This window comes from Oncorhynchus tshawytscha, linkage group LG10 (genome assembly GCF_018296145.1).
Source record: "Oncorhynchus tshawytscha isolate Ot180627B linkage group LG10, Otsh_v2.0, whole genome shotgun sequence".
Classification (NCBI taxonomy): Eukaryota; Metazoa; Chordata; class Actinopteri; order Salmoniformes; family Salmonidae; genus Oncorhynchus; species Oncorhynchus tshawytscha.
In genome coordinates, this window is record NC_056438.1 from 25,741,486 (window position 1) to 25,754,365 (window position 12,880).

The window sequence follows — 12,880 nt, forward strand, 5'->3', positions numbered from 1 at the left end:
TAATCAATCAACATATGCTTCTCTTTGTTTGTCTCAATGTATGAGAATTTCTCTTTTACATATCCCAACTCTCTTTAAGACACCCTTGATGGTGGGGAGGGGGGATCGAGTTAGATGTTTGTACAGGGATGGTGGTTGGAAGAGCGCACTTGTTTGAAATTGAAAAACGTGGCGGTAGCTTCTGATAAAGAAGAACATCAAGACGAAGCAGCTGCTTTATAAGTGGGATGCACTGTTGAGCGCTACATCCCGAGGGGTTCGTTCTGATTGTACGGAGACTGTGACAGCCGGTTAAATGGCGTCCCTTGAGAAAGGAAGAGGGTTAGAATAGTGCAGAAATTGTTATGACCTGAGGCAGTGAAGAAAGTAGAGGAAGATGGGTCAAGGGGGAGGGATCCTGAGAGGAGTGGTGTGAGTAGTAGATCTGTACCAGTACAGAGGGATAGGCCAATAAGTGATATATGTTTCAGTAAGATTGGATTTCTTGCATTTATAGCAATGGTTATCAACTGTACTGCAGGGATGGAACATAAGTCATAGAAAATTGAGGTTGTGGTGGCAGCTGCATTGAGGTATGTGGGTGTACGAGACTTGGCATCAGAAGAGTTACAGGGTGTGTTAAGTGGTCCTTTCAGGTTGTTGGCATGAGGTAGGACTAAATATATTGAAGTAGTGGAGTAGGGTGTTATTATTTTTTTGTGAGTGTAGTGTTAGGTGGTACAAGCAATGTATAAGGGAGTTGTACTCCAGTAGGTGGCGGTAATGCAACATATATTGGAAATCAACCGCCGTTAAACCTCATCGAAGAAGAGGTTCTTCAACAACAGTTAGTGAGCCACCACCGTAGCTTGCTAGCCAACATAGCCGAAAGATTCAAGCTCTTTAGACTTCGGTGTATATTCGCCACTGTGTTTTGAACACACTTTGGTCGTCAAGCTAGTTTACCATTTACATTTCATATTTACGTTGCTAGTAGATAGCTAGCTGGATAGCTAAAACAGCCTAGCACTAGGCTAGTCGATGATAATAATGTGCTAACTAGCTAGCTAACATCCAACCATGAGCTCATTAAGCTCCTGCCCTGATAAAGAAGAGGGGGTCTGCTGGACGGAGAAAGAGGGTCTTTGGCTGAACATTGTCGTAAAAGAGGAGGAGGAGGATGAGGCTGTCACAGTAAAAAAAGAGGTAGAGGGTGAGGCTGTTGCAATGAAAGGTGAAGGAGCTCCAATGAAGGAAGAGTTCAGAGTGAAAGAGGAGGGCGTCGTCACTGTGAAAGAAGAGGGGGAAGAAAAAGTGGAGGGTGCCGTTTTTGGAGTGAAGGGGGAGATAACTGTAACAGTGAAAGAAGAAGAGACTGGAGATCAGATTAACAACGGTGAGTAACGTTATTATCTTAATTAACAAGAGGGGCACAAATTGGCTTAACGTCAGACTGTTACCATGTATATTCAGTTTGAGAGAAGTCGACCAAAAAAAATATCTACACGCCAGAATGTTGAATATAATGACATTAACACCAAATATGTCTAATTGTTCTATCTGTGTTAACACTTTACCGCTGTTGGTGCATTTTGACGGTGGGAAGTGGAGGTAAAATATCCACAGGAAAGTTTTATTTACCTGACTTTTTGCGGTGTCGGTAGGTTCTGTCAAGTGTATTTCCAATCCGTTGATGCATTGCATGTGATGCACAATATGTAAACAATAGCTGAATTGAACCTTGCATGTTGTTGACCAAAGCAAGTTCCCTCACAATCAGCTGGAAATACCTGTGAAACTTGCCAGCTGATTGTGTGCGACAAAGTTAGGTCTGTGTCTGTGGTTAAGCTCCGCCATTGTTTACATATTGTGCGAGTGTTTGTTGTGTGCGAATTGAATCAGTATTAAAAAATACAAAACCGGAAATACAATCGAAATACAGACCAGCGTAGTGAGACTCGGCTTAACACTTCCCTGTCTATATTTTGTCTAAGATTACATCCGACATAAAGACAAAATCAGTGGACAACAGGTAAATTTAATTTAAAAAAAAGTTTATTCAACATTCTGATATGTAACGGGATGGTTCAGAAATGCTGAGTATTAATGACAGGAGCCAATACAAGTCTTTCCACTCTTGGATTCTAAAAGAGGCTAGGTCACACTGTTGTTGAATCAATGCATGGTTTTAAAGGGGCCTTTTTGATTATGCAGTTTAATGTCGGAAAGAAAGCCACACTGAAAAATGTGTATACCACTAAAGTTGGCAACCAACAAATGTTAACAATGGATTGTTTTGTGCGAAATTACAACTTAAATATCTCACCCTTAGGGGTAGCCCTTCATAGCTCGCCATCATGTATACAGCTAACAGTAAGTACTGTCATTTTAACAGTAGCGTCCCATCCTAGGTCATTCCATAGTGACAACTTGTGAGATATCACCCGATCCCGTTGCTGTACGCAACCTGTTTGGGCAGTAAGTGTCCTGCGTTGGATGGTGTCCATAATCGGTAGACAGTTTATCATCGTTTGCATCGCCAAGTAGTGACCAAGAATGTATTAAATCCACTTTTTGATGCTACCCCCACCCCTTCCAATCTAATTCAAATATGGATTTCCCCTTATGGATGTTACATGGATTCCCAATTTAGCGTTATGGATGTTACATGAAATGGACAAGCTTTTTTGGGGAGACTGAACATATTAGCAGAAGTCTGTGAGGTTGTAAGTCTTAGGTCAAAACATGGATAGCCATTTCGAGGGAAAGGCTTGGCTGAACACAAAAACGATCATTTTGAAAATATTGTAATTTCTATGATTACTTTAGAGATAGTGGGCCACCAACAAAACGTTGTTAACAGTCGACCAAATGCAACCAATAAAATTGACTGACGGATTGTCATCCATTAGAGCAAGATTCAATTTGGAACACTTCATAATTTGTTTTTGAAATCTCCCCAAATTTATTTTTAATTATGAAATGTTGTGAAGACTGGCCTCAGGTTTTTGAGGGATCTTGTCCGGAAGAAAACTCATAGGAAGACACTTATCATGTGGGGGTTTCATTCAGGTCTCTGTTTAACTAAATACTCTGTCTTTGGCAGGAGAGAAACGAGACTCTCCCTCTGACAGCAAGAAGAGTCCTTCAGGTGAACCAGACCCAAAGACGTCCAAACCAGCAGGACGACACCACTGCTCCCAGTGTGGAAAGAGTTTTACCCAGTTAGGGAGCTTGAAAACGCATGAGAGAATACACACAGGAGAAAAGCCCTACCACTGCTCCCAGTGTGAAAAGAGTTTTAGGTGGTTAGGTAGTCTGAAAAAGCATGAGAAGACACACACACGAGAAAAGCCCTACCAATGCTCCCTGTGTGGTCAGAGTTTTACCCAGTTAGGGGCCCTCAATAAGCATGACAGGACACACACGGGAGGTGATAAGACCTACCACTGCTCCATGTGTGGAAAGGTATTTAACCGCTTAAGGCATCTGAATAAGCATGAAAGAATACATACACAGGAGGAGAAGACATACCACTGCTCTCATTGCGGAAAGACATTTTCCCAGTTAGAGGACCTGGAATCGCATGAGAGAATAGAGAGGCTGTGTTCTGACTTATGTTTTTGACTGGGAATTTGTGTTTTTGTTCATGCCACATGAAATCAAATTGTGTCAATTAAGTTTTACTCAAAAATAGGCCTCGAGACATAACTATGTCTAAAATCAGATTAAATATTTTAATCTGTATTTCATTTTGATAATGTCATTTAATTTCATTGGATACAAGTAAGTATAAACCCTCCAATGTTGTTCATTATATTATTTGGATATTGCAAATGTAAATTATTATATAAGTCACTAAGTAAGTAGCCTTTCACGAGCCTTGGCTTGTCTCAGCCAGAATTAATCTCCTATTTTTGTAGCTTGAGGCAGCTTGATGTACAAGTACATTCCCTGGACAGTACACTAGTCTATTAAGTTCTATATTGTTGGGTTCTGAGAATATGAAATATACTTATTAATATCACTGAGGAAGAGAGGATAATGTATAACGTTTACATTATGTCAGGATATGTAATTGTTAGCCATCAGGGATCCTATGGGAGGGATCCTCTGGGATGAGAAGAGACAGTCTGGTACCAGTCACCATGACAGCTGTGAGTTGGGGAGGAGTGAGCACTTTGGGGCAGAGGTCAGGTCAGATGAAGTGAGGAAGAACAGATCTCACTAAGGTTCTGTCTAGCAACCGAGATGCATTGGCTGTTCAGATGTGTAGGAGGAGACTCGGCATAGGAGAAAGGGTTACATATCAGTGCTTGTGTGAATATATCGTCTGCACAGCTGTTTGACCCTTTGGGATGAATAGACTTGGTTTAAGCTTTCATAGTGTCTGTTGAGTTCTTACTCTAATAATTAGAACCTAACAATATAGTGCCTTCAGAAATGATTCACGCCTCTTGAAATTTTCCACATTTTATTGTGTTACAGCCTGAATTAGAAATTGATTGATTACATTTTGATTTTGTGTCACTGGCATACACACAATACCCCATAATGTCAAAGCGGATTTATGTTTTTAGAATTTTTGAAATTATTTACAAATGAAAAGCTGAAATGTCTCGTCAATAAGTATTCAACCCCTTTGTTATGGCAAGCCTAAATAAGATCAGCTTTTCCATAGACTCTCTCTGTGTAAAATAATGTTTAACATGATTTTTGAATGACTTCCTCATCTCTCTACCCCACACGTACAATTACAATTATCTGTAAGGTCCCTGATTATTGGTAGATGGGTAAAAAAAAAAGAAGACAGCAGACATTGAATATCCCTTTGAGCATGGTGAAGTTATTAATTACACTTTGGATGGTGTATCAATACACCCAGCCAAGACAAAGATACATTGGTCCTTCCTAACTCAGTTGCCGGAGAGAAAGGAAACCGCTCAGGGATTGGGCCAATGGTGACTTTAAAACAGTTACAGAGTTTAATGGCTGTGATAGGAGAAAGCTGAGGATGGATCAACAATGTTGTCGTTACTCCACAATACTAATCTAAATGACAGAGTGAAAAGGAAGAAGACAAATATTCCAAAACATGCATCCTGTTTGTATCAAGGCACTAAAATAACACGGCAAAAAAAAATTCTAATCAATTTACTTTTTGTCCTGAATACAAAGTGTTATCTTTGGGGCAAGTCCAATAAAACACATTAGTGAGTACCACTCTCCATATTTTCAAGCATGGTAGTGGCTGCATCATGTTATGGGAATGATTGTAACTGTTAAAGACTGGGGAGTTTTGTGGATAAAAAGAAATGGAATGGAGCTAAGCACAGAAAAAATCCTATAGAAAAATCTGGTTCAATCTGCTGAGAGATGAATTCACCTTTCAGCAAGACAATAACCTAAAACACAGGGCCAAATCTGGAGTTGCTTACCAAGAATGCAGTGCATGTTTCTGAGTGGCTGAGTAACAGTGTTGAATCTGCTTGAACATCTATGGCAAGACCTGAAAATGGTTGTCTAGCAATGATCAACAACCAATTTGACAGAGCTTGAAGAATTGTAAAAAGAATAATGGGCAAATGTTGCACAATTCAAGGTGTGGAAAGCTCTTAAAAACGTACCCAGAAAGACACAGCTGTAATCACTGCCAAAGGTTATTCTACGCAGTATTGGCTCAGGTGTGAATACTTATGTAAGGAGATATTCTGTATTTCATTTTTAATACATTTGCATAAAATCCTAAACATGTTTTCACTTTATTATTATAGGGTATTGTGTGTAGATGGGTGAGATTTTCTTTTATTTCAACCATTTTGAATTCAGGCTGTAACACAACCAAATGTGAAATAAATCAAGGGGTATGAATACTTTCTGAGGGCACTGTAGAGGAATAGAATTGAGCATTTCTTGATTCCAACCATGAAATGTCTTGAATGTGATTTGATATATGATATGGATATAGCTAAATTAATTTGATTGGACACACCTACTCATTCAAGAGTTTTTCTTTATTTGTACTATTTTCTACATTGTATCTCAAATTTGGACTCATCAGACCCAAAGACAGATTTCCACCGGTCTAATATTCATTGCTCGTGTTTTTTGGCCAACGCATGTCTCTTCTTCTTATTGGTGTCCGTCCTTTAGTATTGGTTTCTTTACTTGAACTCTGTGAAGCATTTATTTGGGCTGCAAATTATGAGGCTGGTAACTCTAATGAACTTATCCTCTGCAGTAGAGGTAACTCTGGGTCTTACTTTCCTGTGGTGGTCCACATGTGAGCCAGTTTCCTCATAGTGCTTGATGGTTTTTGCGACTGCACATGAAGAAACATTCAAACTTCTTGAAATTTTATGGATTGAATAACCTTCATGTTTTAAAGTAATGATGGACTGTTGTTTCTCTTTGCTTATTTGAGCTGTTCTTATTTGAGACTTGGTCTTTTACCAAATAGGGCTATCTTCTGCATACCACTCCTACCATGTCACAACACAACTGATTGGCTCAAACACATTAAGAAGGGAAAAAAATCCACAAATGAACTTTTAACAAGGCACACCTGTTCATTGAAATGCATTCCAGGTGACTACCTCATGAAGCTGGTTGAGAGAATGCCAAGAGTGTGCAAAGCTGTCATCAAGGCAAAGGGTGGCTACTTTGAAGAATCTCAAATTAGTTTAATACTTTTTTGGTTACTACATGATTCCAAATGTGTTATTTCATAGTTTTGATGTCTTCACTATTATTCTACAATGTGGAAAATAGTCAAAATAAAGAAAAACCCTTGAATGAGTAGGTGTGTCCAAACTTTTGAATGGTGTTACATGTAGGAGCTTTAGAGACCTAGTTGCATATTTATATATGTTTATCTGAATCATGAATAAGAAATTGCCTTAAATGCAGTAGTTAATGTAAAGTTTGTTTAAAATTCTTACTAATCAATCAACACATGCTTCTCTTTGGACTTCACCATTTAATATTGAAAAATGAAAAAATAAAAACATTTACATTAGATTTACGTTTTAGTCATTTAGCAGACACTTTTCCAGAGCGATTTACAGTAGGTCACCCGTGGAAATCGAACCCACAACCCTAAATGTTTTGTAAAAAAAAAACGTGCTCCTTACCTACTCCAGTCAGCAGAGGGCATGTGTGTTTATATACAGCTGAAGTCGGAAGTTTACATACACTTAGGTTGGAGTCATTAAACGTTGTTTTTCAACCACTCCACAAATTTCTTGTTAAGAAACTATAGCTTTGGCAAGTCGGTTAGGACATATACTTTGTGCATGACACAAGTCATTTTTCCAACAATTGCTTACAGGCAGATTATTTCACTTATAATTCACTGTATCACAATTCCAGTGGGTCAGAAGTTTACATGCTGTAGTTTACAGCAGGTCAGCCACCAGGGGGAGACTCGTCGAGGCCTGGTGACAGACGGAGTATACATCCCGAGTTGATGGCTCCATCTGCTGGACGTGCCAGGTCTCGACGGGCTCTAGGGCCAGGACTAATTGGGGCTGATTGGGGATTGGTGAGAAATCAAGGGCTGATTGTTCACCAGCTGTACAAGTCCCATAAAGCTGCCAGAAGGGCAGCACATAGGGCAGAGACTGGGGCAGGAAAGGACTCCCGTATAGTTGGGGGTGGCACCATAGGTAACAGGAGGGAGTCCAGTTTTTGGTCCCCACAGGATACAGCAAGACCCAGAGCACAGAAGACGGTATCCCAGAGAGGGTCTCTTGGGGGAGACCTTTTCTTTTGGACTTATTTTAATAAACACCTTTGAAACTGACCTAATCCTACTCTGTCCGTGTCTGATTTGTGGAAATGTTTTGACCCTGGTCTGCAACAATACACTAAGTTACCTATGCCTTTAAACAGCTTGGAAAGTTCCAGAAAATGTCATCGCTTTAGAAGCTTCTGATAGGCTAATTGACATCATTTGAGTCAATTGGAGGTGTACCTGTGGATGTATTTCAAGGCCTACCTTCAAACTCAGTGCCTCTTTGCTTGACATCATGGGAAAATCAAAAGAAATCAGCCAAGACCTCAATTGTAGACCTCATCAACAAGTCTGGTTCATCCTTGGGGGCAATTTCCAAACGCCTGAAGGTACCACGTTCATCTGTACAAACAATAGTACGCAAGTATAAACACCATGGGACCACGCAGCTGTCATACCGCTCAGGAGGGAGACTCGTTCTGTCTCCTAGAGATGAAGTACTTTGGTGTGAAAAGTGCAAATCAATCCCAGAACAACAGCAAAGGACCTTGTGAAGATGCTGGAGGAAACGGGTACAAAAGTATCTATATCCACAGTAAAACAAGTCCTATATCGACACAACTTGACAGGCTGCTCAGCATGGAAGAAGCCACTGCTCCAAAACCGCCATAAAAAAAGCCAGACTATGGTTTGCAACTGCACATGGGGACAAAGATCGTACATTTTGGAGAAATGTCCTCTGGTCTGATGAAACTAAATAGAACTGTTTGGCCATAATGACCATCGCTATGTTTGGAGGAAAAAGGGGAGGCTTGCAAGCCGAAGAACATCATCCCAAACTTGAAGCATAAGTGTGGCATCATCATGTTGTGGGGATGCTTTGCTGCAGGAGGGACTGGTGCACTTCACAAAATAGATGGCATCATCAGGACGGAAAATTATGTGGATATACAGAAGCAAAATCTCAAGACATCAGTCAGGAAGTTAAAGCTTGGTCGCAAATGGGTCTACCAAATGGACAACGATCCCAAGCATACTTCCAAAGTTGTGGCAAAATGACTTAAGGACAACAAGGTTCAGGTATTGGAGTGGCCATCACAAAGCCCTGACCTCAATCCTATAGAAAACTTGTGGGCAGAACTGAAAAAGCGTGTGTGAGCAAGGAGGCCTACAAACCTGACTCAGCTCTGTCAGGAGGAATGGGCCAAAATTCACCTAACTTATTGTGGAAGGCTACCTGAAACATTTGACCCAAGTTAAACAATTTAAAGGCAATGCTACCAAATACCAATTGAGTGTATGTGAACTTCTGATCCACTGGGAATGTGATGGAAGAAATACAAGTTTAAATAAATCATTCTCTCTATTATTATTCTGAAAATTCACATTCACTTAAAATAAAGTGTTGATCCTAACTGACATTATTAGGATTAAATGTTAGGAATTGTGAAAAACTGAGTTGAAATGTATTTGGCTAAGGTGTATGTAAACTTCTGACTTCAACTGTTTTTATACTGAACAAAAATATAAACGCAACATCCAAAAATGTTAATGATTTTACTGAGTTACAATTCATATAAGGAAATCAGTCAATTAAAATAAATGAGGCCCTAATCTATGGATTTCACATGACTGGGCAGGGGTGCAGCTATTGTTGGAGGCGGCTTATGGTAGAGAAATTAACATCAATTCTCTGGCAACAGCTCTGGTGGACATTCCTGCAGTCAGCATGTCAATTGCACGCTCCCTCAAAACTTGAAACAACTTTGGGATTGTTTTGAGTGTGAAAATACTGCACAGTTTAAAGTGGCCGTTTATTATCCCCATCACAAGGTACACCTGTGTAATGATTATTCTGTTTAATCAGCTTCTTGATATGCCACACCTGTCAGATGGATGGATTATCTTGGCAAAGGAGAAATGCTACCCAACAATCAATCAATCAAATGTATTTATGAAGCCCTTTTTACATAAGCCGATGTCAAAGTGCTATACAGAAACCCAGCCTAAAACCCCAAACATCAAGCAATGCAAATGTAGAAGCACGGTGGCTAGGAAAAACTCCCTAGAAAGGAACCTTGGAAGAAACCTAGAGAGGAACCAGGTTCTGAGGGGTGGCCAGTCCTCTTCTGGCTGTGCCGGGTGGAGATTATAACAGTACATGGCCAAGATGTTCAAACGTTCATAGATGACCAGCAGGGTCAAATAATAATAATCGCAGTGGTTGTAGAGGGTACAACAGGTCAGCACCTCAGGAGTAAATGTCAGTTGGCTTTCCATAGCTGATCAGTCAGAGTTAGAGACAGGTAGAGAGAGAGAGTCGACAACAGCAGGTCCGGGACAAGGTAGCACTTCCGGTGAACAGGTCAGGGTTCCGTAGCCGCAGGCAGAACAGTTGAAACTGGAGCAGCAACACGACCAGGTGGACTGGGGACAGCAAGGAGTCATCAGGCCAGGTAGTCCTGACGCATTGTCCTAGGGCTCAGGTCCTCCGAGAGAAGAGAGAAAGAGAAAGAGAGCGTTAGAGGGAGCATACTTAAATTCACACAGGACATCGGATAAATCAGGAGAAATAGTCCAGATATAACAGACTGATCGTAGCCCCCGACACAAACTATTGCAGCATAAATACTGGAGGCTGAGATGGGAGGGGTCGGGAGACACTAGCCCTGTCCGACAATACCCCCAGACTGGGCCAACCAGGCAGGTTATAACCCCACCCACTTTGCCAAACACTAGAGGGATATCTTCAAACCACCACCTTACTACACTGGGACAAGGCCAAATATAGCCCACGAAGATCTCCCCCACGGCACAAACCCGAGGGGGGCGTCAACCCGGACAGGAAGATCACGTTAGTGACTCAACCCACTCAAGTGACGCACCCCTCCTAGGGATGGCATAGAAGAGCACCAGTAAGCCAGTGTCTCAGCCCCTGTAATAGGGTTAGAGGCAGAGAATCCCAGTGGAGAGGGGAACCAGCCAGGCAGAGACAACAAGGGCGGTTTGTCGCTCCAGTGCCTTTCTGTTCACCTTCACACCCCTGGGCCAGACTACACTCAATCATATAACCTACTGAAGAGATGAGTCTTCAATAAAGACTTAACAGGGACGTAAACAAATTTGTGCACAACATTTGAGAGAAATAAGCTTTTGTGCATATGGAACATTTCAGGGATCTTTTATTTTTGCTCCTGAAACATGGGACCAACAGTTTACATGTTGCATTTATATTTTTGAGTATAATTGACGGGACGCTTCTTCAACAACGACAGCCCTTCTAGCCATGACTGGCTACCTTTATAGAGCCCCATCGTAGAGGTGTCATAATACCCTTAAAACCTAGCGGTCAAACAGGGAAATTGTTCCAATCGTTTTTCCACCATTCATTTGTCCCATAAGGGATTTTAGAAACACTGTTTTGTGTAGGCTTACACTGGCGTGACGCTTTGATTCCCATTTAAATCTCTCGGACAAGGTGACTTTCATCAATATTTTCGGCTCTATTTACATTAAAGTATCATGCAAACTACACATCCCTGCAAACTCCTGCATGTCATCTCTAACAGACACCTTTGCTAACAGGTATTGTGTTAATTTAAAACCTGCCCAAGACAGTTCAGAATTGTCCATTTAAAGAAATGTAGGCAATTTATTAATTACTACATTTAGTTAGTTAATCCCAAGATTTTTACCTTTGCCTTGATTCGGTGGTCTCGGCCAGATCCTTAATGGCATTTGTTGTTATTTAGTATAGCCACATTAGCAGCGAATTTCATTTTGATGGGGTAAATACTGCAGAATACTTTTATAAATCACCTTGTCCTAGAAACATTTACACGGTTATCAAAACTTCCGCCAGGGAAGAACATGAAACACAGCCCTTATTAAGTGTTTCTAAAATCCCATATGAATGGTGGAAAAACGATCGGAACTATTTTCCTGTTTGACCGCTAGGCTCTATGGGTATTATGACTCATACTGAGGTAATCTATTATTTAATGAAATTAAGGAAAAATAAAACGTTTACCTAACTCAGTCAGCACTACCAACTCCAGTCGGCAGAAGGCGATATGCGTCTTTCAGCCGACGCTACCAGTGTGACGTACAATCCAGTTAACCGGACGCTTCTTCAACAACAACAGCAGCTAGTCAGCCACCACGGTAGCTTGCTAGCCAACATAGCCGAAGCATTGGATATCTTTAGATCATTTCGTTCTATATTAGCCACTGTGTTTTAAAAACACTTCTGTCGTCGTAAAGTTAGCTAGTTACCCCCTTTCATTTCATATTTACGTTGCTATAGCTAGCTGGGTAGCTAAAACAGCCTAGTCGCTCAGGCTAACTAACTTGCCAACCTCTCTGAGCATGAGTTTACTAAAATACTCTCCATCTGCTAAAGAAGAGGGGGTCTGCTGGACGGAGAAAGAAGCTCTGGGGCTGGACATTGTCGTAAAAGAGGAGGAGGAAGAGGATGTTCCAGTGAAAAAAGAAAATAAAGAAATTCCTGTGAAAGAAGAGGAAGGAGAGTTCAGAGTGAAAGAGGAGGAGGATGTTACTGTGAACGAAGAGGAGAAAGAGAAGGAACAGGATACCGTTTTTGGAGTGAAGGAGGAGGGGGAGATAACTGTCACATTGAAAGAGGAGGATGAGACTGGAGATCTGATTAACACCGGTAAGTACTATATTAAAAACAGAGGCACAAATTCTGTCTGAAGTTGTTGAATTAATGTGTGGTTTTATAGCAGCATTCCACTGACGTTGTAGGCTACACTTGAATATGTTGTTCTGTACTGTATTGTTAAAGCTACACTGTAAGATGTATATGCGGTCAAATAGTGTGCCACCAACAAAATGCATGAATCAAATGCGGGTGGAACGTTCCAACAGAAATCTGATCCAAAAACTTCTGGAGTACAAGGATGCCAATAAACAACTCATACAGAGAAGCATGATAAATTCACCTCGCTAACTAGCTGCCGAATAAGCATCAAATCACCACGTAGCTTATTATTGTTTGTCCATAGGAGCCCAGAGCGAGGACAGACATTTTTCGGAAATAATGGTGGTGAGTGAAAAACTTAATTAAATTCCACTCTCCTTACCCGGTATCTTAGTCTGTCGCTTTACAACTTTGTATGCTTTGTTGGCAACCTTGTTATTTAC

The 12,880-nt window shown here is 40.9% G+C and overlaps 2 protein-coding genes across 2 annotated transcripts in view; both read left to right on the forward strand.

The window, feature by feature from the left end:
* The window catches only part of LOC112261008 (zinc finger protein 436), a 41,000-nt gene that overhangs the window by 25,650 nt on the left and 2,470 nt on the right, over window positions 1-12,880 (forward strand). The window contains exon 3 of the mRNA XM_042329569.1: window positions 12,242-12,389. Coding sequence (XP_042185503.1) covers window positions 12,242-12,389 — 148 coding nt within the window. The remainder of the gene's footprint in view (window positions 1-12,241; window positions 12,390-12,880) is intronic.
* LOC121847436 (zinc finger protein 135-like) lies at window positions 821-4,778 on the forward strand. The gene is made up of 2 exons (XM_042328432.1): window positions 821-1,375; window positions 3,086-4,778. Exons 1-2 carry the CDS (start codon window positions 1,060-1,062, stop codon window positions 3,604-3,606), a joined length of 837 nt encoding a protein of 278 aa, XP_042184366.1. The 5' UTR covers window positions 821-1,059; the 3' UTR covers window positions 3,607-4,778.